This window comes from Canis lupus, chromosome 23 (assembly GCF_048164855.1).
Source record: "Canis lupus baileyi chromosome 23, mCanLup2.hap1, whole genome shotgun sequence".
NCBI lineage: Eukaryota > Metazoa > Chordata > Mammalia > Carnivora > Canidae > Canis > Canis lupus.
Genome location: NC_132860.1, coordinates 26,829,583 through 26,854,575, shown reverse-complemented (window position 1 = coordinate 26,854,575; position 24,993 = coordinate 26,829,583). Strand labels below are relative to the sequence as shown.

The following is a 24,993-nucleotide window of genomic DNA, read 5'->3' as shown; positions in this document are numbered from 1 at the left end:
TTCATCTTAAACTCCTGGCCTACACCTGAAACTACTGTAACGTTGTGTGTCAACTATACCTCAATTTAAAAAAAGAGAAAGAAACTCCTGGCCAGCAGGAACAATATCAATTGATGCGGGGGGCGGGGGGGGCGGGCAGTGGTCACTGCGAGAGAACACTAGGGCTACGGAGTCCAGTCTCAGCTTGAATACCACCTTTGGTCGGGCAGTGTAGACTAGCTGATGAGAGGGAGCACCAGAGAGTCACACTGACAGGGATTCAACCCAAAGTGTGGCATTTCCTGGCTCTGTGACCTTGAACAGAGGCTTTACGCCTCCGTGTCTCAGGTTCATCATCTGTAAAATGAGGGTGACAATGAGACTTATATGATGTAACTTTATGTAAAGTGCACATAGTCAGCACTCAATAAATGTCAGCACTTAGTATTACCACTTGTATTCCCCCAGAATCCTTATGCTTAAACCTGATCCCCAACGTGTTGGCATTTGGAGACAGGGCCTTTGGGTCATGTGTGTAGGGCCCTCATGAATGGGATTTCTGCCCTTATAAAGTAGCCCCACCTACTGTGAAAGTTGGGGCAAGATGGCAAGGTCTGGGTCAGATGTGGAAAAACCCTGGAGTCAGGATGCACATGCGGGCCTGGGGCCTGGGACAGAGAATGTGGATCCGAGCTCACGTGGGGCCTGGCAGGCACAGTGGAGGACGAATTTACTCAAGCCATCTAGGCTGAGTGAGAGCAAAGAATAGAAGGTAGAGCTCTGGAAACATCCAGAGTGTTCATTCGTTTACTTCACAAATCTGCCTCGAGCAGACTGCATCCTGGGAGCAGACTGCATTCTCTGTGAGGATTCAGCAGTGAGCATGAGTGATGAGATCCTGTGTCCTGGACTACAATACCACTTAAAAGTTTGACCCTCGGCAGTTTCTTTAACCTCTCTGAGCCTTCATCTCCTCATCTGAAGAGGGAGTTAGAACATCACAACCTTAATGCAAGGATTAGGTGTGATTTTATACACTTGCATGCAGATCTGCCAGGCAGGATGCTAGATTACACATGCGTCTCTCTTGTAATCTGCACTCGAGGTCGTACTCTTACTATTCCCAGTCTGCAGACAAGGAAGCTGAAGCAGAGACTGGTTATGTAACTCGCTTCAGGTGACATGGCCGTTCAAGACGTAGTGCCAAGTTTGAACACTGGTGGTCAGGCTTGGACCTTGGTCCTTCTGGCTGCCTTGTGTGACAGTCCTTGAGTTCAGCTGACACTCTCTTGCTCATCTCCACCCCCTGCCACCAACACTGTCAACCTGGCCTCCTGAGAACTGTTCTCCCTTAGCTCTTCCACCTGCAGGTCCTGCGAGCCTCCGCACCTGCAGCCCTGAACTGGCCAGGAGATTTGAAGGTAGAGAGACATGCCCAGGTCCTGCCAGCCTCCTATACGTGAGCAAGTTGTGAGCAGCCTCATTACCTGTTCATCTTTGCGATGGGACATGGGTACGATTCATCACATTTTACACACAGAAACAGAAACACCGAGGCTCAGAGAAGAGGAGTAGGTTAGCAGGGAGGCAAGTGACTCAAACCTTGGACAGCCCCGACCCCAATGCCTTCCACTCCCACCTAGGGGATGACAAAGGACCCCACGCACTGGCAGACCCCCACATAACCACTGCCACCTGGCAGCCAGGGGCATCTCTTAAAGATGGCATTCTAGTCATGTCCCTTCTATGCCTTCCTTGTGCTTTCAACAGAGGCCAGCACCTAAGGCAGCAGCCACCTTGGCCACCCCTCCAGGGCTAACTGCTTCATGTTTCCTCCCACCTGCCGGCCTTTGTTCCTACTGTACCCCCGGCCAGAACCATTCCCTGCTGGGCTCTCCCCCTGCCTAATTCCTACCCATCCTCCAGGTCAGCTAAACACCCCAACCTCAAAGAAACTCTCCCTGGCCTGTGACCCCAGGGCAGGTCCCCCATCCTGTGTTCTCATCTTTCTGTGCCCTTACTTTTAATATATAAAAGCAGTGTATTTCCTGTGTGGCAAAATATACATCATAAAATTTGCCATTTTAATCATTTTTAAGCATACTGTTCAGCAGACTTACATTAAATACATTCATGTTGTTGTGGAACCGACAACACCATCCATCTCCAGAACCTTCTCAGCTTCCCAAACCATTAAACACTAACTCCCCCTTCCCTTCCCCCAGCCCCTGGCAACCATGGTTCTACTTTTCTGCTTCTGTGAATTTGGCTACCCCAGGTACCTCGGGGGAGTGCAATCATACCGTATTTGTCCTTTTGTGACTAGCTCATTTCATTTAGCATAATGTTCTCGAGGTTCATCCATGTTGTGGCATGGGTCAGAATTTCTTCCCTTTGCTGGCTGAACGAGTCAGGTGTTACAGGTACACTCTCCATGCACTCTTGTACCCTATCTGTCCACACATATGGTCTGTCTGTCTGGTTACTGTCAGTGTCTGCCATAAACTATGGGCTCCAGGACACAGGATCTCATCACTCATGCTCACTGCTGAACCCTCACAGAGAATGCAGTCTGCTCCCAGAAGATGCTCATGGCAGATTTGTGAAGTAAACGAATGAACACTCTGGATGTTTCCAGAGCTCTACCTTCTATTCTTTGCTCTCACTCAACCTAGATGGCTTGAGTAAATTCGTCCTCCACTGTGCCTGCCAGGCCCCACGTGAGTTCGGATCCACATTCTCTGTCCCAGGCCCCAGGCCCGCATGTGCATCCTGACTCCAGGGTTTTTCCACATCTGACCCAGACCTTGCCATCTCACCCCGACTTTCACGTAGGCGGGGCTCCTACTGTGCTTCGGTCACCCAGACCAGGAGTCTAGGCCTCAACCCACAGCCGACCTGGCCTGACCAGTTCGCTTCCTAAATACCTGTCCCTACTCCCCTCCCCGGTGCTTCTGTCCTCACTGGCCTTTGACCATCTTGTCTGCTGCCCACTTTCCCCCCAGACAGACTTTGTAAAGCATGAATCACATGACATGCTGCCCTTGCTCAAAGCCCTTCACAGACTCTCCAGGGCCCCTGGCAGGGTCCAAACCTTCTTGCTGGTATTCGAGACCCCTACCACATGGCTCCTTACCACATGGCTCCTGCTGGCTCCCCCAGCATCCCCATAGGACCAACCCTTTGTGCTCTGTGCTGCCTCTCCTTACTGGACTTTGCACATGCTGTTCCTGCTGCTGAGAAGACAGATGGGGTGGGAGCCAGCACCTCCTCCAGGGAAAATCCCTGACCCCATGCCTCATAGGTGCCCCCTCAATGTTTTGAGAGTGACCACATACTCAACTATGTCCACCACAGGACTATGAGGTCCTGTGGCAGTGGCTCGTCTCTCTTCTCATTCTTGTGCTTCCTATACCTGGCACAGGGCCTGGCACACAGCAGGGGCTCAACATTTTATTTCATTCAACAAATATTTTCCCAGTCAATGAGTAAGATGGAAGAAGGGGGAAAGCGGGTGGGGGCAAAGATCTAAGCTCAGGCACAAGGCTGCTAGGGGAGGTGGCAGGACAGTAAAGGGAGGGAGTGCCTGCCCTGGGGTAGCCTATCTGGCCTTAAGTCCCCTCTATGTTCTCTCCTGCCCTGGAGGGGGCTTCCTCCTCTGGGGTAGTCATATGATGGGGCACTCTCCATGGGAGGTGATGTATTCCATCTCTCCTCTCTAGTCTCAATCCACAAAATGGGTTTGTTCCCATATGTCTGACAGCCTCCTAGACTCAGAATGGCTGCCCTCAGGGGTGTGGTCCAGCCTCGAGCCTCACCTGCATCAAGGTGCGCAGCGACTCCACATACGACTGCTCTGTGTCCAGCAGGGTCATGGTCACGTGCTTCCGCATGTCCTTGGGGGACAGAAGGCAGAGGGTGAGCAGTGCCTTGTTCCCTTCAGACCCCGCCACCTACAGTCATATGGACCCAGAGAGCCCATCCACACCCAATCCCTGGCCTTTGAGGCCTGTACTCCCACCCTCCAGGGCTGCTGGCTGTTACCTCAAAGCACCACGGACCTCCACTCTGCCAGATGCTTACTCACATGCTCCCTGTGCAGGGAGCACCCTCCCCCTACATCTGAAATGCCCTCCATTCCAGAGTGTGCTCCTTACTCCTCCACCACCGCCCCAAGGCTGCTGGCAGACCTGAGGATCTCCTGTTTACTCCGTGGTTACCCACTGGGCTCCTGAAAAGGACTCAATCAATAACCTCTCACATTTGCAAAGGAAGATGCCTCCAGCCCCACCCCCACCCCCCCAGCTGCCAACTGTGAAAACCCCTCCTTCAGGCTCAGAGCTACAGGGTCAGACCCTACCAGACTGGGCTGCACACCACCCCTGAGAGTGGAAACTGTGACCTCCCACCACAGATGACAAAAGGGTGGCTCAGAAAGGTGAAGTTAGTGCCAAAGGTCACACGGCAGGTGGGGGCAGGGTTCACCCACTCTCAGACAAGGCTGGATCCCAGTTCTCCCAGTAAAGAAGGTTAATTGAGCCCTACTCCACACCAAGCACTGTTCTAAGCATATATTAGTTCATCCTTCTGACCATGCTGTGAGGTAGACATTCTTCTTCTTCCCATTTTAAGGATGGGAAAAGGACACCCAGGAACTAATGCCTCCATTCTATGAATCTGACGGTCTGTAGTATAGAGTCCCTGAGGGGTCAGTCACCCAGACTCTGCACCCACACCTCCAGGGATAGGGTGTGCACCCCTTACAGGGCAGCCCCATTCCGTGGGAAGGCTTTGCTAGAAGCCAGTCACAGGATGCCTTCTCTGTGTTTGACTCCCTGAGACTCAGTTTACCTACTGCCCCTTGCCACTAGTTCCTATGCCTCTGGCCCACTCCTCCAAGAAGCCTTCGCCAGATGGCACCAGCTGCAACAAGCTCCCTTCCGGGTGAGGGATTCCACTCTGGGTATCCTCTAAGTCCTTGTAGAGGTCCTGAACAAGGCCTCCTCAGAGCCCAGATCTCTGGGGTTTATTCTCCCCTCTCCACTCTTCTTCCCAGGCCTCAGCTTGGCCGGGGCACTTGTCTGGACCTTGTCTCAGGCTCCAGCCATCAAGGCCTGCTGATTGAGTGTCTGTTCTTTGCATGTGGCAATGGAAGTGTGGGTGTCCATGTCTGCGGCATCCCGCCTGTCCCTATCCCTGGAGGCCTTCAGGGGAGGGACTCAACCAGTGGAGCTGAGCTGCCTTGGTCACCTCGGTGCCCAGGGTCAATGTCTGCTGAGTAGATAGGAGTCCAAGGCCTGTTCAGCTTGCCTGATCCAACTCCTGCTCACCCCTCTGCTCGCAGTATGCTCACCTCCCTGTGATCCCTTTCCTCTGATTCAGGGACTTGGGGCTAGGTCTGTCCCCAAACCTGTCAACAGTGAGACACACTCATGAAAGTAAGCTCCTGTGCTAGGAACTCAGGGGTGGAGGGGGTGAGAATGACTTTCCCTTGAGGGAGGGGAGGAGACTAGCTTTGCCCCACCCCCACCAGCTGTGTTTCCTGATAAGTGAGAAGACACTGGGCTCTGCCTCAGAGCCCCAGCTACAGTCAGATCATCTATCCTCAGTGATTCAAAGGCCTTTAAAACAGCAGGGCAGCTTCCATTAGGAGGGAACACCAGTTGGGCCGACCCTAGGATGGAGAGTTTGGGAGAGTACCAAGGGCCAGAAGGGCCTCCCAAGGAAAGGCCCAGATGCCCAATCCTCCCCTTGTCCTCCAGGGTCCTCTAAGCACAGATATGGCCTCATTTCTGCCTCACAATCACAGCTCTATGATGATGGTATCATCATCTCCATTTTACAGATGAAGTAGTCAAGTCCAAGAGGTGACTTGACTTGCCCAAGGTCACACAGCCAGAAACCGGCAGAGTGAGGACCAAGTATCTTTATTTTTTTTTAAAGATTTATTTGAGAGAGAGAAAGAGAGAGGGTGAGCAAGGATGGGAGCAGGGGGAGTGGCAGAGTGAGAGGGCGAGAGAGAATCTCAAGTAGACTTCCCACTGAGCACAGTCTGATGTGGGGATCAAGCTCACAACCCTGAGATCATGACCAGAGCTGAAACCAAGAGTCGGACGCAACAGATTGTGCCACCCAAGTGCCCCAACCCCAGTCTCTTTAGCCACCTCAGGCTGAGTCTTAGGACACAAGCATCCAGAGTTCTTGCCCAGACTGACCGTCCAGCCATGGGCCACACGGTCCCCGGCTATGCCCCTTCCTAGGCGTGTGAGCTGGGGTAGTCACCTAACTGCTCTAGGGTTCTACATTCTCCTCTATGAAATGGAATGAATTATGCAGCCCTCCCAGTACTATGAAAGCAGGGAGCTGGGAAGCAGGGCAACTCTCTACTCACGCTGGATCTTCAATGTCCATTCTTACTCTAACTCAGCAAAACAGTCCATCTATATCCATCTCCCTGCTTGGACAGGGAGCTCCCTGAGAGTAGAACCAGGCCGGGCTCAGCCCTGGGCAGCACAAACCCCTCCCCACTCCACTGCCTGGCCCTGGCCCTGCCAGGCCCAGTGGTGAGGGTCATGGGCAGGGAGGCCTTCTGAGGGAGGCAGGGCTGGGGCTGAGCCTGGCGGCCCAGCGGGCTGGGGTAACTCACACAGGGAGGCTGACGCTGCAACACCCGCCTTTCCCAGCCTCCTCTGGCTTGAAAGCACAGTGCGCTGTCACTCAGCTGTCAGGTAGAGGCATGGAAAATAAGGCCAGCTCCCTGTCACTGCATGGAGTGCCCTTCTGCACGTGCCCAGACACGGGTGTGAGTGCATGTGGGGGTGGGGGAGCAAAGGGAAGCAGGAGCCGGGCAATGCAGCTGTCAGGCAGATCAGCAGGCCCACCTGTTCTGGGCGGGACAGCCCTGTAGGCCTAGCCTCCCCCGGGAGCCTGTCACCTCTCAACAGCCCCATCCCCAGACCTCCACTACAGGGGGCACTGAAGTGGGAGAGGGAGGGGGCCTGAGGGCATACAGCAGGAAGACAGAGGGCGGCCTCTCCTACGAGTATGATTGGACATCATGACCCAAAGCTTAAGACCCTATGTACACAGCATGAAGACAGAGACACATGCACACAGAAGCTGTGGAGGCCAGACACCCCGCAGAGACCAAAATGAAATGCAGCCAAGTCACTTAGCTGAGAACCAGGGCCTTCAGCCCAGAGATGTAAGGTGCTGGGGAGAAGCACACATTCCACAGCACAGGAAAGACAGAACCAGAGCCCCAGGAGCCCAGGAGAGCAGGACAATCAGAGTCCAGGCCCAGAGAAACATACAAAGGCATGGATACAGCTCCTGGAAACCTCCCCCTCTTCTTCCCCCAGAAGGGAAGAGCACAGAGCCAGGAATGGGGACACCACCATTGCCACCACAGCACGACATCTCCAAGGCCCAGCGGGTCCAGTGGCGTGGAGAGAATGGCAAGGGGGGGGGGGGGCGGCAGCAAATAAGCCAGTGTCACGGTCCCATCCCCCCAGCACATACATACACCTGGGGACTGCCGCAGGCCTGCCAGAGAAAGGCTGATAAAACCTCCCCTTCCTGAGCCGGCGAACCCAGGATTCCGCAGGAGACAGCCTCTGCCTGCACGCTGACCCATATCACGCACTACTACGTATCACCAGGCCTTGCCAAGGCTCGGTCTCAGGGTACCGGCCCCCCACCCCGGTTGAGGCTGCCAGCCCTTCTCCCTGCCCCCATCACCAGTCTCTGAGCCCCCAGGCTCAGATCCGGCTCAGTGTGCCGGCTCGAGTTGCTGGTCCTGCATCCCAGCATCTACCCACGCCTCCCCAGGCCCGCGGCCGCTGGGTTCTGGGTCTTGGCCCCGGCTCCCTGGCTGTCTCCCCACCCCCCCCACCCCCCGTACCTGGGCCTCCCCAGGTTCCTCTGCGTCAGCACCGCTGCTCCCGGCGGGCTCCCCGGAGGCGGTGGCCGGGCCCAGATCGCGCATGTCTTCCAGCGCGATGGTGAACTGGGCCAGGGTCTTCACCATCTGAAGCATGCGGCCGGGCCGCCGCCAGGGCGGGGGGCCGGGGCGGCGGGGCACGGCGGGCCCCCTCTCTCCCACCGTCGCTCCCTCCCTGGGGCTCAGCGGGGCCGCGGCGGCGGGCGCGGCGTCGGTTCCAGCGTCGGGCTGACCGCGACGGCCCGGGCGGCGGCGCTGTTGCCTCCTCCGCTCGGCGAGTGCGCGGGGCGAGCCAGGCGCGCAGGGCGCCGCCGGGCGGGGGAGGGGAGCAGAGACGAGTCCCCGCCCCGCCCCGCGCCCCGCCGCCGGGTGCCCCCTCCGCGCCGAGGGCGGCCAGACCTCGCCCCCGCCCCCGCCCCCGCCCCCGCCGCGCCCCCGCCGCCCCCCACGCAGCGGCCTCCCCTGCGGACTCATCCCCCTCTGAGGACAGAAGTCGGCGCACACCCGTGGACAAAGGCAAGTACGCCGGGAGGCAGGGCCTTTTGTCCACACCTGCGCCCACGCAGGCACACACGGGGGCACGCGCGGATCTACACAGGACAGTCCCAGATACAGGGAAACCTGCCCCCTGGCCTTGATTGGTATATATGTGTGCGTGAGGGCCAAGTGCACACACATGGATGTAGCCCATACACACCTGAACCCTGACACTCAGGACGCCGATCCAGTGCTTCAAAGTGGCACAGGCTCCCGTGTTCACACGACTATAACCAGGCACAAACAGGCACACATATTTAGGGACGAGAATACGAGCACATCCCTGGACACTGGCACTGTTCTCCCGACCCGGGACAGAGCATTAGGGCCTGAGAGAGGAGAGGGCCCTCCCTGAGTCATGCCTACTCCCAGCCCACCCAGTTGACCTGTGTCCTATACTTGAGGCAGTCCTAGCGGATTCCAGTCCTATCCCTCTCCACCCCACCCCCCACCATGGGGAGGGGCTCAGGCATTTGCAACCCCACCACCATCACCAGATGATACTCCAGAATGTTTCCAAGCATGATCCCCAGGAGATGGTCCTCAAATCGCAGGTGATGCCAGAACTCACAGGGTAAGCTTTGTTTTTGTACCAGCTCCCCTCCCACCAGAGGGTCCTGATGCACCCTGCAGCTGACTGGGGAGCCCTCTGTGCTGGCTGGCTTTGTGCTTCTTTAGTGTACCGAGGGCGGAACTCCTGATGCTTTCCCGCAAAACTTACTTTCCCCTGGTTTTCTTGCACAGTGGAAACCTTCTGACCCATTGCCCAAGCCAGTCCCTGCCATCCCTCTATGCCTTGCTTAATGTGCCCCAACCACTTGTTTTAACTCTTTAGAAGCAGACCAGACTCTCTCCTAGCTCAGGGCCTTGGCCCTTGCCTTTTCCCTCTCCTTGCAGTGTTTTTGCTTTCCCTTTAAGACTAATTTTGGTGCAAATGTCACCTCCTCAGGGAAGCCCTCCCTGATCCTCAGATCAGGCCAGGTGCACCTGCTCTGTGCTCTCAAAGATCTTAGTTTTTCTTAACCAGATACCATAGTTTGTAATTACACATTTGAACAATTGCTAGATTGATGGCCATCTCCTCCCAGGAGACTGTAGGTTCCCTGAGGGCAAGGTCCATGGCCCTTTGTAAACCACAGCACTCTGCACATAGGTGTTGGCTGATAAAACTTCAATAACTCTTCCCCTTCTCTTCTCCCCACACACTGAGCAGTCATCATGGGGAGGCAAATCTTGTAATTCCCTGCTCACGAACCTCCCCTGGCAGCCCCGTGGCACGGGATCAACCCCTCTTACTGGCCCTTGCAGCCTCCTGTGCTGTTCTGCTCACCCTGCTACCTTCTCCTGTTCAGCCCTCAGCCAGGTGAATCGATACCCCACAGTCCCATCCAAGGGAATTAATTATTCCTTACCCTCTCCTGAGAAGGCAGGACAGGAGCCCAGTAGCACTAGCCTCCTCATCTCTGATGAGGAGGCTAAAAGTCCAACACTAAAATTTCAACTTCCCAACAGACAATCCCAGGGTGGTCAACAATGAAAACAGGCATTGAATTCCAAGAAAGTAGCAAGACAAAACAGCTGTGACCCCCACCTGGCAGCGGCTCCCAGAGCAGTGAGGCCCGCACTCACTGGGGAGTGGGGTGTGGGGAGGATGGGGGGAGTGGGCAGGGCCTGACGCCTGATAGGTGCTTGCTGAGTTTGTGCTGCCCTAAACAATTGGTGAGCCCATCTGTCTCTCCTGTGTCCCAACAGGGCCTGGCCTAGAGTAACTCCTGAGCCAGCTCGTTGAATAAAAATGAATGAAACCATGAGTGTGTGCTGATCCCTCTGTGACAGTGGTTGTGACAGTGGTTCTCAAAGTGCAGGCCCTGTGTACCCGCAGGGAATGTGTTAGAAATGCACATTCTTACCGTCCCCCCCCACCCCCCCCTCCACACTACCTTACAGACCTGAAACTCTGGGTGGGGCCTAGCAATCTGTCTACTGGCAGTCTTCAAGGCCTAGAGCCTGCCTGGCCACAGCATCTCATCCCTTCTGTCCCTGGGAGGCAGAATAAGGGCTCCCCAGGAAGGCCCCAAGCCCTTCTCTACCTCTAGTTTGAACCAAGAATCAGTGAGTCCATCTACCTCTTATCCTCCCAGTGGGATAGATTATGGACTTCCCTAGGGGAATTGGCGTGGGGCCTCCACCTCCTCCTCCTCTCAGGGCTGGGCAAGTTGGGGGAGGGTTTGGAAAAGCCAGAACAGTTTGCTGAGTGATGATTTAAGCATAGAGAATGGACACACCCCGTGGACAAATCTAAATAGCCAGGTCCCAAAGATAATCCCACACTCGCACAAGGGCTGTGGTTTGAACGTCCCACCTCTGCCCCATTGCTTGATCACTGTCACTACTTAACTCACTTTTGGTTTTTCTCTCAGCACCTCCTCCCCCATCTGACTCTCCCTCTCCTGCAGTATGACCTGGGGCCTCATTTCCTCTGAGCACTTGCGAGGCCATGCCTAGTGCTAGGGCTTGTTAGTAAGGTGGATCTATTCCCTCACTAATTTCAGCAGGACCAGGCCCTGCACAGATGAATCCACTCTGGCTGGCATCCAGGAACTCCCAAGCAATATACAGGGCCCTGCAGAAGGAGTCAACTCTGCCTGGGGGGTCGGGGGTATTCAGGGAGGGCTTCCTGGAGGAGGCAGAGTTTGAACAACATCCTGAGGTCAAGAAATCCAGAGGCACGTGGGTGCCCAGATGGCAGAGTTCACTGGAGTTGCCCTGGAGAAGGGGGCAGGGCTTGGTGCTAAGGTACTGCTTGCTGCTGCTGCTTCATTAAAGATGGCTAATTACATCCAAGCCCGTTGTCATGGCAACTGGGGAGCTGGTGGGGTGGGGAAATGAGAGGAAGCTGAGAGAAGGAGCAGGAGCACACAGTGCTGAATCAGGGTGTCCAGGGATCACCCCCACAACAGCAAGGCATAGGAGCCCCTGAAGGGGATGTCAGTTTGGATGGGGGGGTTGGGGACACCATGTATACCACGGAGCACCCCTATGTGGGTCTGGTTTTTTTGTTGCTTGGCTGAAATGAACTCCCTTTTTAGGCACTGATGTCTTCTTTCCTTTTGGGTATCTACAGTTGTCTGGAATGGGTCTGGCTCAGAATAGTTTTTATAAGTGTATGAGGTGGCTGGTAAGGGCCCTCCTCTCCATATTCCACACCCCACCACAACCCATATACCACCCTCATCCCACCAAGCAGCTCCCTCCTCCTTAGGGGAAGAGGAGAGGCAGGGAGGGGAACAGGGCTTTGCTCCACAAAGCCACCACCCTACTGTAGGAGAAGCAGAGTGGGTATGCCAGTTGGGTGGAACCATGCTTCTGCCGGTCTTGGGGAACACCTAACTCTCCCTGTCTAGCCCTGTCAGCTGACAGCTCCCCATTTCTCAAGCCTACTATCTTGTTTACCTGCCTCTGGACAAGCCTCTCACTATGAGCCCCACCAAGATCTCCTACAAGACTTCTTGCCCACTTGGGGCCACTTGGTCCTGCAGCTAGTGCTGGACCAACTGATGCCCAGTGATGAGAAAGGACAGACGGAAAGGTAACGAGTAAGGGCTGACCAGGATGGGACAATGACAGGTGAGTAAATAAATGGATGAGTGAGCAGAACGATGTATCTGTAACAAATCAACACATGGATGGATGTGCATACACGTGGTTGGGGATGAGTAATTAATTGAGTTTTTATTTTCTTCATTTGTTGATTAGCTCAGCAAATATTTACTGAATACCTATCAGGTATCAAACACTGTGTTGGGGATATAAAGGTAAGAAAAGAGGGCTGTGCCCTGCTGGGCACCACAGTCTAAATGGGAAGACAGGAATTAAAAAAGAAATGACAAAATGAAACAAACAACAACAAAAAGAAATGACAAAGACAGTTCAGGTTCTGGGCAGTGGGTCTCACCGAGCTCCTGTGGGGTGGGGAGAGGTCTCCAGCCTTTCATATCTGCACAGCTCTGTGTAAGTATCCGCCACAGAGGGTCTGGCCCCCAGAGCTGCCCAAACCAGACCGGGACCACCATAATCTTAGAATCCTCACCATCACTAATGCTGTTTGAGTTCTTTCCAAGGTGTCAAGCCTCCCACCCATTGCTTTCCAAGCTCTGGCTCCTTTAATCCCCACAGTAGCCCTACATCAACGGCTCTGTTATTGTTTCTTTCTTTTTTTTTAAGATTTATTTATTTATTTATTTATGAGAGACACACAGAGAGAGAGGCAGAGACACAGGCAGAGGGAGAAGCAGGCCCCATGCAGGGAGCCCAATGTGGGACTCGATCCCCGCCCGCCCCCCCCCCGCCCCCCCCCCCCTCCCCAGGATCACGCCCTGGGCTGAAGGTGGCGCTAAGCCACTGGGACACCAGGCTGCCCCTCTGTTATTGTTTCTCCTCCATTTTACAAACAAGGAAACTGAGGCTCAGGGCAGTCACCTAACTGATAAGGGGTGAAGCTGAGGCGGTTGCCTGCAGGGCCCACCTCCTCTGAGGGGAGAGCCCCGCTCCACCTCCTCTCTGTCGTCTCATGCACTCAGCTTGGCCTCCCCCTGCCTCCCTGGTGCACTGGTTGTCCGAATTGCCTTTTCCCAGCCTTTCTCATTGCTACCGAGATAATGACATAAAGAGGTTGTCCTGACCCAGGGTGGCTTTGGTGGAAAACAAAATGCCGTCAACAGGCAATGCTGGGATCAAGGAGAACCCTCCTCCCCCAGGGAACCAAGCCCTGGCCAGTGGCCCAGAAGGACTGTCTTCCTGACCTCACCGGCACCACCGGCATGGAGTTAGTCCCTAGCCTGATGGGCTGTGCACGCCATTGATGGTGCTGCCACCCCCCAGGGTCTTCAGGTTCATCAGTGAGACCAAAGTTCCAAAAGAGGGACTTCCCAGCATAGGAATGAAGAGGGCAGGCTCTGAAGCCAGACTGCTTGGGCTCACATCCTGGCTCTACCACTGGCTAGCGATGTGACCTTCAACGAGCCACTTCCCCTCCTGGGGCCTTAGTCTCTTCATCTCTTCTTGTCTGAGACCCCTTCCCTCTTCTTCCCATAGTCTGTCCCTTTGTTGTTGTTGTTTTTTCCCTTTCTTTTTTTTAGATTTTATTTATTTATGAGAATACACAGAGAGGAGAGAGAGAGAAGCAGAGACGCAGGCAGAGGGAGAAGCAGGCTCCATGCAGAGCCCGAGGTGGGACTCGATCCCTGGGCTGAAGGTGGTGCTAAACCACTGAGCCACCCGGGCTGCCCTAGTCTGTCCCTTTGTCCGGCCTTCCCAGGACATGGCCTGTCCCCTACAGACCCTCTCTTCCGGAAGGAGGAGTCTCTCAAGGCTCCACGGAGTTCCCAGGCACCATCCAGACCACAGGGCTCCCTTGGGACTGGCTGCTCAGGGTGGGCCCCAGAATTCTGGGGAATGTGCTGGGGAATGGGAAAGAGAGACTGAGGGCCAAAGGAGCCTCCGGTCCTTCCTGCCACAGGAAGGCTGCTGCCCTGCTTAGGTGGGACTGTGTGTAAGTGACACGATGTGTGTCTCATCTGTGTGGACCCACCCACATTGTCTGTGTATACCTGTCAGTGGTCCGTGACCACACCATGGCACAGCCCATCGGTGGGTGATGGTCCGTGTAGTTCCTTGGCAGAAGTGAATGGTGAAGGCCACTTCAGTAATCATCAAAAGCAGCCATAGCTGTAATTTTCTGAGTGCTCACTATGTGCCAGGCGTGAGCCTCGCACTTTATACCGCTGTTTCATCCACAGAACCACTCAGCTAGGTGTGGCAGCTTGTGCTTTTCAAAGAGAGCCACCACAACACCTTCCATACCACGTGCTCTTCTTATAGGGTGGCACTGACACTCTTCCACAGTATGATTAAGTTTATGTCCCCTTCCCCTGGAAACTGGGTGACCTCTGTGACTGCCTCGTTTCACGGAATACAGCAAAAAGGATACTATGTGACATCCAAAGCTAGGCTGTAAAAATGCCATGTACTTCCACCTTGCTCTCTTGGGTCACTCGTTCCTGAAGCCTAGCTGCCGCAGAGGCCATGTGTAGGATCTTCCAGCTGACCACCCAGATAAGGTCCCACCCACGTGCTGGCACACACTGCCAGATCAATGAGGGAGGATGCCTTCAGGGTGACTCCAGCCCAGACGCTATCTGGCTGCAACTGCATGAGAGACTGCATGACAACTACCTAGCTGGGGAAACTGAGGCTTAGAGAGGGAATGAAGCCATAGTCATGGAGTCAGGAAGTAGCAGAACTGGGCTAAGAACCCACGGTTCCTAATGTCCTAAAGAGAGAAGCGAAGCAAGGGGATGATTTCTGCGCAGACCTAGACTTCATCTATTGGCCCAGAGAGGTCCAGCTGGGACCCCCACCTCAGCAGCACTAAAAAAAAATCTCACCTTCTAGAAACTGACCCTGATGGCTGACAGGAGGTTCAAGGTGGCAGCTCTCACTCCCTGTGCTGGGAGCTCAGGCCCAATTTCTGGCTGAGGAGCCGCACTGGCCACCTCTCAACCCAGAAGAAGCACCTCCACCCATGGCACTCCTGACCCCCTCCTGGACCTCCAGGAAGGCATGCGCCCCCCATACCCTCGGTGGAATCTGACTTTTACTACCAGCTCATGTCAAGTGAAGTGCTGTTTCTCATGTATTATCTCATTTAATCCTCTAAGTTATATATAACTCTTACCCCGATTTTACAGAGGCTCCAAAAACTGAAGCAATATGCCTGAGGTCAAGAAATTGCGAAACTAGGATTGGCAAAGCTGGGCTTTAACCCCATATAATCATCATATCAGGGAGGCGAGTGATTTCCCCAGGGTCACAGAGCACATAAATGAATCAAGCCAAGTCCAGGACACCTTGACATAGATGGTGATGGGCTGTATTCTCTTCCTTGAATGACTGGCACTAATAGAGACGGAAATAGGAGGAAGGTCCGTGTCCATAGCATTCCCCCTCCCCCTGCCATAAGGTACACAAAGACAGAGACCAAGACTCTAGGAGGATGGTCAGGCTGGGTCCCTGACTTATACCAAGTGCACAATACGTATGTGTCAAATGACTGACTTGCTTCATGACAGCAGAGTCACTCCCCACTCTGGGATTGTTTCTTCCTCTGTAGACAAATGGGGAAGGAAGGAGGGTTCAGGTGGACTCTAAATTCCTCACCATGCTCCCTAAAGGAGGCGTGTAAGTAAGGTCACGGCTGAGACGGCCAGTGGACAGCCTGATCATCCTCCTAGATTTCGGGGGCCAGGATCCAGCCTTCTGGCTAAAGCCAGAACTGCACTTCCACCAGACACCCACAGATGGCAGCAGAGGCCTGCATGGCAGGGCCTGCGGTGCATGTGGTTTGAATTTAACTGGTCTTTTTTCATGTGGTTTTTTTTTTTTTTTTTCCTTTCTTCTCTCTGCCCTCCCCCATCCCTGCTTAATTTCAAGAAGATACAGCTGGACCTTCCATCTTGGGAAGGAAGAGTTTCTTAACATCAAGGATAATGGCCGGAAGCAGGAGGTGGGGGGTAGGGGATAGGTGGATAGACCCCAACAGATGTGAAAAATACCTCCTGACCAGCTAATAAGTTCTGAATTTCCTCATCTCCAGGGCCCAAGAGGCTGGGACTGTCATCTCTACCTTTCAGGCAGGCAAACTGAAACCCAGATCTTCTGGGTCCCACTTCTGAGTCTGAGGGGCCAGGTTGGCCCACCCTTGGAGGCCAGGGGTGTGGGACAAGGACTCCGCTGGGAATCTGATGAAGCCTTAGAGTAGAATTTGTTCCATCTGGCAACTGTAGCTCCCAGGAAATGCACCCATCCAACCCTGTGCACATTTCTGCCCACAACAGTGGTCTGGCCTGCGGTCCCAGTCCTAGCTCAGAACCTGTGTATGGTCACCTCCCAGAGCCCTCCCGTCCCAACCCTAGAAACTGTCTCATTCAAAATGTCTTAACTGTGCTCGGCATAGAACACTGCCTAGAGATCTGGGCCTATATGGTCTGGGCCCAGCACGGCCACCTTCTAGCTGTTGCAAACATGCCTTCCCTTCAGCCTCGGTTTCCCTGCTTGGAAAATGAGGCTGAACACCTGCTGCACAGTAGATGCTCTGCAAAGGAGGGCTCCCTCCCCTCGCCTCCACCCAGTTCTCCACCATGCAGGGAGGCTGGGGTGAGGGATCGTGGGAAAGGAAGTTATCCAGTGTCTGTTTCCAGACCCTCCTGCTCCCTCCCTCTCTCGGACCCAGGCACAAGCTGGGGGAGGGAGGGTGGGCTCCATTTGTGTGTGCCTTCGGGGTGGGATGGGGTGTCCTGCCTCTAGAGCGGAAGATGACTCACTGGGCTGTGGGCCAGGCACCCTGGGAAAGGCCAGGCCAGCCTCAGGTCAGAGCCCCAGGGAGCTGAAAGGCAGGGAGGAGGGGGCAGGGCCTGCCAGAGCTGTAGATATAATCCTGGGGGTTCTCAAAGCCTAGCAGACAAAAGAGGCAATCTTCCCCACTTACAATGGTGCCAGAAATTATACTCAAGCCACCAAAGGCCAAGGGAAGCTTGAGGCTTTATCAGCTCCTACCAACCTACTGATACGACCTCTGTTCTAGGTGTGGATGCTGCTGGAACAAGGCAGAGGTGATCCCTCCCCTTTGGAGCTTGCAGACTTCAGTATCCATGCCTAGAACAGTCTGGCCCACACAGTAAGTAAGTGCTCAGTACATATCTTTGAATCAATGAATGAATGAAAGTAAGTTTCAGTGTTATGACTGTGCACAGCAAGCTTAGAATGCCCATGTTCAGCCTTCCTTATAAAGGAGGGAGCCAGAGAAAGGTGCATTCCTTCTCATTTTATGTATAGGCACCAAGGCTCAAGGCTCGGAGAGGGAAGTGTCTCGAGACTCCCAGGGCAGCAGGCAGTCAGCTGAGGCTAGAACTGGGCCCTTGGGGCTCTTCCACTAAATCTTGTCTAAAGGGGCCTAATCTGCTGGGAGGCATTGTGGCCCCTACCTCCCCTACCCCTACCCTATTCCAAGACCCAGGGGTCACCCCAGGAGAGAGCAAGTTCAATCCATAATTAAGTCATTCTGGACCTTAAGTGAGCTCTGAGTACCCTGGCCCAACCCATAGCTCAGGGAAGCCCCTCTCATCATACCAGATAAGCCTAGGGTGGTAGAGAAGCCCAGTGACAGTGAATAAGCACTGCTCAACAATCCTTCCACCCCAGCCTCCAGGGGGCTGGCACTGGGTCTGGGTCATGCTGGTAGAAGTGGTCTCTTCCAATGGCTGACCAGAGGCAGCCTCGACTTCCAAGCCTCACTATTCTGCATCGACAACTAGTGACCAGAACTCATGCCTGGGCAGCCACAGTTGCCTGTGTGCCTGCACGCACACACACACACACACACACACACACACTCACACGCAACAGGATTCACAGCTGCAAGTCAGCCTGAGACAGGCCTAGGCTCCACTGTCCCAAAGCCCCAAGACAAGGACTATCACTTCCAGGAAGCTGTTCTAATATCCCAGATCTGATGACTCCCCTCCTGCTCTGAGCACCTTGGGCTTCTGGAGTTGCAGCCTTGCTCTCCTGATACTGACAGTAAGTGGCATCATCCAGCACTTCAGTTTACAAAATGCTTGTCGGGCCTAATCTCATCAGATTCTCATAGCCATGCAGCGGGGAAACCAAGGCTCAGTGAGGAGTCAAAACTTGCTCAGGCTGTCAAGATGAAGGTGGTGAGGCTGGGGCTCAATACCTACCCCCCCACACCACCCCCGCCTGGCAGTGCAGCAATGGCACAATGATCAGAGTTAATCTCTCAAGGGGTTCCTAAGTGCTGCTTACAGGTTTTTTTGTTTGTTTTTTGTTTTTAAATATTTGACTTATTTATTCATGAGAGACACAGAGAAAGGCAGAGACACAGGCAAAGGGAGAAGCAGGCTCCATGCAGGGAGCCGGATATAGGACTCTATCCCGGGACCCCAGGATCACGCCCTGGGCCAAAGGCAGGAGCTAAACTGCTGAGCCACCCAGGCATCCCTAATAACAGGTTTTTATTTTAACCTGGAGATGGGCCTCCTTGTTGGGCCCTATTATTACCCTGCTTTACTCAAGAGGAGATGGGCACTGAAGAAGTTAAGGACTGCGCTCAAGGTCTCAGGGTGGCAGGATCTGTGCCCACAGGGTGCCCCAGGGTCAGGATATCGATCCACATCTATTCCACTGTGCAGGAGAGGGGGTGCCTTCCCATCCAGGGAACAGCAGCACAGGAGGACAAGGACACTCACACGGCCTTCTTCACAACAGTGGGAAGCGGCCACGAGGCTGTGTGAATCACACACTTACAGAGCTCTTGAAAATGCCATGGAGAAATGTTCAGTTCATATTTACTGAAAAGCAAGAAGCATACATGCGGCACCACCATCATGTCATGAAATATACATACATATATATGCAAGGAGAAAAGCCTGGAAACAAATACACTGTACACCTGAAAGTTAACAGTGGGTCGGGGCCCTGGAAAAAGGAGGGCAAAGCCAGAGAATACATTGCACTGACGGCTGCCCCAACCTCCAGGAGGCCCATATCTGTGCCAGTTTCCTCTATATAATATGGAATATGAAGGGCTTACTTAGCTCAGTGCCTGGAACAGAGCTCTCAATAAACACTGGCTGGTAATGAATAAGCAGAGAACCTCAGAAGGCAGGTGATCTCAGGTTGCCTGGGTGGCACAGTTGCTTGGATGTCCGACTCTTGGTTTTGGCTCTGTCATGATCTCAGGGTTGTGGGATCTCTGCCCCGGATTGGGTTCTCTGCTCTGCTCAGAGTCTGCTTAGGATTCTCTCTCCCTTGCTTTCTGCCCCCCCACCCCCATGCGTGCGTGCGTGCACGCACGCATGCATGCACACATGCACTCTCTCTAAGTAAATAGGTAGGTCTTAAAGAAAAAGAAGGCAGGTCATCTCAGAGGCTGAGTGCACTACCCCTCTTCCAGGATAGGCATCCTCTGGCAGTCATTTTTTATAACCCCAGGAGCAAGGAGCTCACCCCCTCCAAAGGTATCAGGTAACTCCTTCCACAATGGGGGATGTCTGCTTGGGAGAAAGCCCAAGATAGGCTGGGCCCTTCAGTCCCTAGGCAGCATAGTGGTGACCTTAGGAAGGCTCTTCCAACTCCCATTCCAAATCCTCAGTCTTAGACCCTTTCATGGGACGATTCTCCAGGTGTAAGCCTAAATGAGGCTTTCTGGGTGGCTCTCTTGTCCCCAGCCCAGGTGACCACCTTGTTCCCTCCCACTGTGTCTGGGACAACAGAGTAGCAGTTTCTGGCAGCATTTTGTGCCTTTTCCATTTTCTCCTTTGGAAAACAAATGAGAAACCAGCTGGGTCTGATCTCCTCCCTACCCCACTCCCAGCCCCCCTAGTCCCTGAGGGGCGGGAGGCCCTCTCTGCCTCCTCCCTGGACAACAGCCCTGGTGGAGAACCCTGAGAGGAGGGGCCCTGCGAGCTGGCTGTTACCACGGCAATGGCAGCCCTGGAATTTGACCACTGGGGCCTAGGAGTGGGGGTGGGGAGTTGGTACAGGCTGCGTGGGGGCAGGGAGGAGGGTCTGGGCCCAGGAAGCCAAGAAGAGCAAAAGCAGAGCAGGGGTAGAAGCCCCTCCATGGCCTCAGTTTCCCCATCTGTATAGAGGCAAGGACCTCAAGCTCTTTCTTCCCAGCTCCAATCCAAACTCGAATCTGAGTGAGAGCCAGGGATAGCAGAAGCATGCAAGTCCAGTTGTCTCTTTTGATGGATAGTGACCCCAGTGGACAGAGACTGGCCCCAGGTCACACAGCAAGTCCAGGACAGCACCAGGACTAGACCCTGGGAGGGTGGTCTTTCCCTATTTTGTCACTGGAGAGGACAACAATGCCTGCTTCATGGTAGAGGGAAGAGGAGCTCCAGGAATGGCTATGGTTGGGCTGGGCCGGGTCCACTCCTCAGACAACTGACAGTGTGCCTGACCCAGCAACCCTCAGCATTCCTGGACCCAGAGGGCTGGCAAAGGGCCTGCCCCCCACCTCTGCCCACAGTTCCAGGCTGCAGTGGGTATTTTTATTTATTTACTTATTTTTTAATTTTTATTTATTCAATCATAAGAGACAGAGAGAGAAAGAGAGAGAGAGGCAGAGACACAGGCAGAGGGAAAAGCAGGCTCCATGCAGAGAGCCCGACGTGGGACTTGATCCCGGGTCCTAGGATCACACCCTGGGCCGAAGGCCGCGCCAAACTGCTGAGCCACCTGAGCCATCCATGCAGTGGGTATTTTTATTTTTTTTATTTTTATGTATTTATTTATTTATCTATTCATGAGAGACAGAGAGAGAGAGAGAGAGAGGCAGAGACACAGGCATTGAGAGAAGTAGGCTCCATGCAGGGAGCCCGGTGTGGGACTCGATCCCGGTACCCCAGGATCACGCCCTGGGCTAAAGGTAGCGCTAAACTGCTGAGCCACCCAGGGATCCCTTGCAGTGGGTATATTTAAATGGGTGCCTGTCAATCTCTGCCTTCCTGCCTGCCTACTCCAAGAACACAGTGAATTCTGCTGCCAGCCCCAAAACTCCCTCCACTTCAGCCCAGCCTGAATGGGTACTGGACCTATAGCCATCCTCTGTGTCCCCGCCTTCAGAATGGCCCCTGCTTGCTGGCCACCACCTCCCTCACAGTCAGCCCTGGGGTCAGGGTGATATCCAGGGCCCCTTCAGCTATACTCTAGGTAGACTTTAGGCCCAGAGAAGGGATAGGACTTGTCCAATGTCACACAGCACAGATGAGTATTTGGGAATGCTATGCCACCAGCCCAGGCCCCCTCTCCAACTCCCCTCACATTATACTGGTGTTGCCCCAAGCCCTTCTCACCACCATTGACCTTCAATAGTTATAGCCTCTGGCCTTCATACCCACCCCCAGGATACTCTAGTTCTGGGAAAAAATAGAGTGGGAGCCATAACTCACACTACACACCAGGATAAATTCCAAATGGGTCAAAGCTTTAAATGTAAAACAAAACAAGAAAACATAAAACACCAGAAGAAAACTTGGGGAAACTGCTTTATAACCTTGGAGTGGGAAAGGCCTTTCTAACCGTGACTCCAAACATAGAAGCCATAAAATAATAGCTTGATAAATCAGACCACATAAAAACAAAATCTTCTGCATGGCAAAAGTATACCATAAACAAACTCAAAAATCAAGTGACAAACCCGGAAAAAATATCTACAACTCATAACCCAGACAATAATAAACTCCTTAATATTTGAAAGGTTCCTAGGCATTGATAAAACGAAAGGCCAAGAACCCAACAGAAAAAATGGGCAAAGGATACGAACAGTTCATTGAAAAGAGAATCCAAACGTCTCTCGGACATGTGGAAAGATGCTCAGTCTTACTCATTGTAAGATAATTGCAAATAAAAATACACTGAGATACCATTTCACTTCTCAGATTGGGAAAATATCTTACGTCCAACTTGGTGGGGCTACAGGGAAACAGGCTCCTTACGAAGGTGGTAGACCCCTCAGTAGAGCATCCAAATCAGAATCACATATACTTTACATCTTAGCAATTCGACTCCTAAGAAATTGCTCTAAACATATACCAGCCTCCCGTACAAAACAGCCTCGGAACAAGCTTGTTCACTGCAGCACTATTTGTAACAGCAAAAAGCTGAAAATAACCTAAACATCCTTTAATGTGTGGTTAAACACAGACTTGGTAATCAGTGTGATGGGACACCACACAGCACAAGAAAGAAGCTCTTAAAGCACTGATAAGCGAAGATCTTGGAAAAGATCTCACTGAGCAACCCCCTCCACAGTGGACAGCAGGGTACCCCGGTCTGTGTGGAAAGGGGAGGAAAGATAGTGCATTTGTTGGTATTTGCACATAGAAGGATTCACAAGAATTCACAAGACCTAATAATGGGGTATCCTGGGTGGGGCAGGATAGGTGCTAGGCAGCTTAGTGGGAAGGAGACTTTTTACCCTTTTTGATTTTTCTTTTTCCCCTTTTTTATGCATTTGTTTTAGAGACAGTGTGCACAAACGAGAACAGGGGGAGGGAGAGAGAATCTCAAGCAGACTTCCCACTGAGCATGGAGACTGACACAGGGCTTGATCCCACAACCCTGAGATCATGGCCTGAGCTGAAGCCAAGAGTTGGCTGCTTAACCAGCCGAGCTGCCCAGGAGCCCCCGCTTTTTTATTTTTCTTAACCCCATAAGTATATATTCAAAATACTAAATACATACTTTGGATTTTTAAAAACTTCACCTCACAACCTGGTATCTGCTGCCTGCTTCAGGCTCCCGTCTCAGCCTTTGCAACCCTCTTCATCCTCCTTCTCATCCATCAAAGGCTTAGCTTGACTCTCTTCTTCAGGAACTGTCCCGTCTATACACTGACTTTCTGGGCTCCCTCAGCCTCTGGGGATCTCCACAGCAGCCCCTGATTAGTCCTGGGCACTGCCCTGTGTTGCCAGCCAACGCACAGAACCAAGTCCCAAGGGGGTTCCTGATGGATGAAAACCAGAAGAAAGGAGGAGGTTGCTCTGGGACCCTGAGTTGGGAGCTTTTGTCTGCTTTCTCCCTTCAGTTACCACTTGGCTTCTCTTGCACAATTCCAGTGCCATCTGTGGTCCCCTCCAGGATACTTTCCCTGAGCCAGAGAAGAAGCTCCTAGCCCTTTCTGCAGAGAACTATCAAATTCCTCCTTTATAGCCCCCATGCCTCCATGCCTCCATGCCTCAGGTCGGGCAACCTTGGGGCTACGCTTTGACCCAGCCAAAGCTTGGAAATGAGTCCCCGGCCTGGATGAGGGACCTGGGGCTGGAACTCACTGGGCTACCCTGGAAGTCCTGCCTTTCTCTGGGCCATAGATAGCGACTACAAAGGGAGGTCAGCCACAGGCAACTTATAGCAGGGTGGGAATTTCTGCCAGTGAGACTCCAACAGGCCCCCAAGCCCATAGAATGCCACCCCACCTCTGCAAAGCCCCTTAGCTCTTTTCCTATGGTAGCTGCCTGGCGGGGGGAGGGGGGATGTTTTGAGCCTCCCTCAGGGAACTCAGCATATCCTCTCCCTCAAAGATGACTCTAGGCTATTCTTGGTGACCCCATTCACTTCTCTCCATCCTTGGGACCCCTCCTCAGCCAGTCCAGGTCACTACCCTCCCCTTCCAACTTTATGATTTCCCAGTGATCCCTTGTGGTCAGTGGTCCAGCCCAGCCAATGCAGGCATTATCACATTTAAGGTTGACAAAAACCCTATAATAAGTGTCATCATCATCATCATCCCAATTTTACAGGTGCATAAACTGAGGCACAGAGGGATTAAGTGCTTGCTCATGGTCATACAGCTAAGAGGAAGAGCAGGATTTGAACCTAAGTCATTTGGCTCCAACCTACTCTAACCATTATACCAATGCAGCTGGATGTAGTAGGATTGAGTGTGAGCACTCAGGCTGACCCCCAACACTCTGGGTGACCCAGCTCTTGCTGACACATAAGCATCAAGTCAAATCTCCCCACCTGTATCATACTCTGGCTGCATGATGCTCTGGCCATAGCCATTCCTCCAACCCAACACATTCTTACATACTAGGCCTCAGCATATGCCAGTCCCTGCAAGGTACATCATCCTGTCTTTATGTTTGGAGACTTCTGACTCAACCAATATTTCCGATGACCAAAGAAGTGGAAGTCTAAGCTGTGTGGCAGGCCAGGAAGGCTGGTGCCTGAGGTGGCAAAGCTTAGGTCTTAAAGAGCCTTGGACTTGCCAGGTTCAGAGCTCAGGTTTTCTCCTGCCAATATGTGTTCATACTTCCTTTCACTCTGAGCTCTGGGAGAGTCTTCCCAATTCTAACCTAAACCACCTCTCCTCAGTCAGTGATGGAGCTGGGCCAGACATCATGCCCATGCTGGGAGTATGGCTAGCTGCTAGCTCCTTCCTGCCTCCCTCTGAGCACCTACTGTACCTTCCCGGGCAGCAGCAGTCAGCATCAGGGTCTTCCCACCCTGAAAAGTCATCTTCCTAATTAAGTAGGGCTCAGCCCAGCTCTAAGGACCCCTGGTAGGCGACATCATCTGCTCACTGGAACCCTAAGGTGGGGTGCTCCATCATCCTGACTCTTTCTGGAGACATAGCCCCAACAGGGTTTGTCCCTGCCCAGGGGTCCCACCTTGGCTGAACTTCTGAGCCTGTGAAGGAGCTGAAAGAGGCCTGTCCTGCTCTCACCCTCTCCACCAGGGCCCTTCTGCCCCAAACAGGGATTCTCTCCCTGAGTCCTAGGGGGCTTCATGGAAGTACATGGGGGGAGACAGGATCAACAGGGCAGGTATGTCCCCACTTTCACTTAAGTCAACAAGGTTCCACGCTGACCTGTTTTACATCAGTGTCAAGATTTCTCTAGAAGAAAGGGTTCCACTATTTTTAAGAGTTTGGAAATTACTGCCCTGGG

The 24,993-nt window shown here is 53.4% G+C and overlaps 1 protein-coding gene across 1 annotated transcript in view; it reads right to left on the bottom strand.

Moving 5' to 3' along the window:
* ARHGEF17 (Rho guanine nucleotide exchange factor 17) overlaps nucleotides 1-24,993 on the bottom strand; it is a 58,872-nt gene that overhangs the window by 15,668 nt on the left and 18,211 nt on the right. Inside the window, exon 2 of the mRNA XM_072794485.1 lies at nucleotides 3,798-3,875. Coding sequence (XP_072650586.1) covers nucleotides 3,798-3,875 — 78 coding nt within the window. The remainder of the gene's footprint in view (nucleotides 1-3,797; nucleotides 3,876-24,993) is intronic.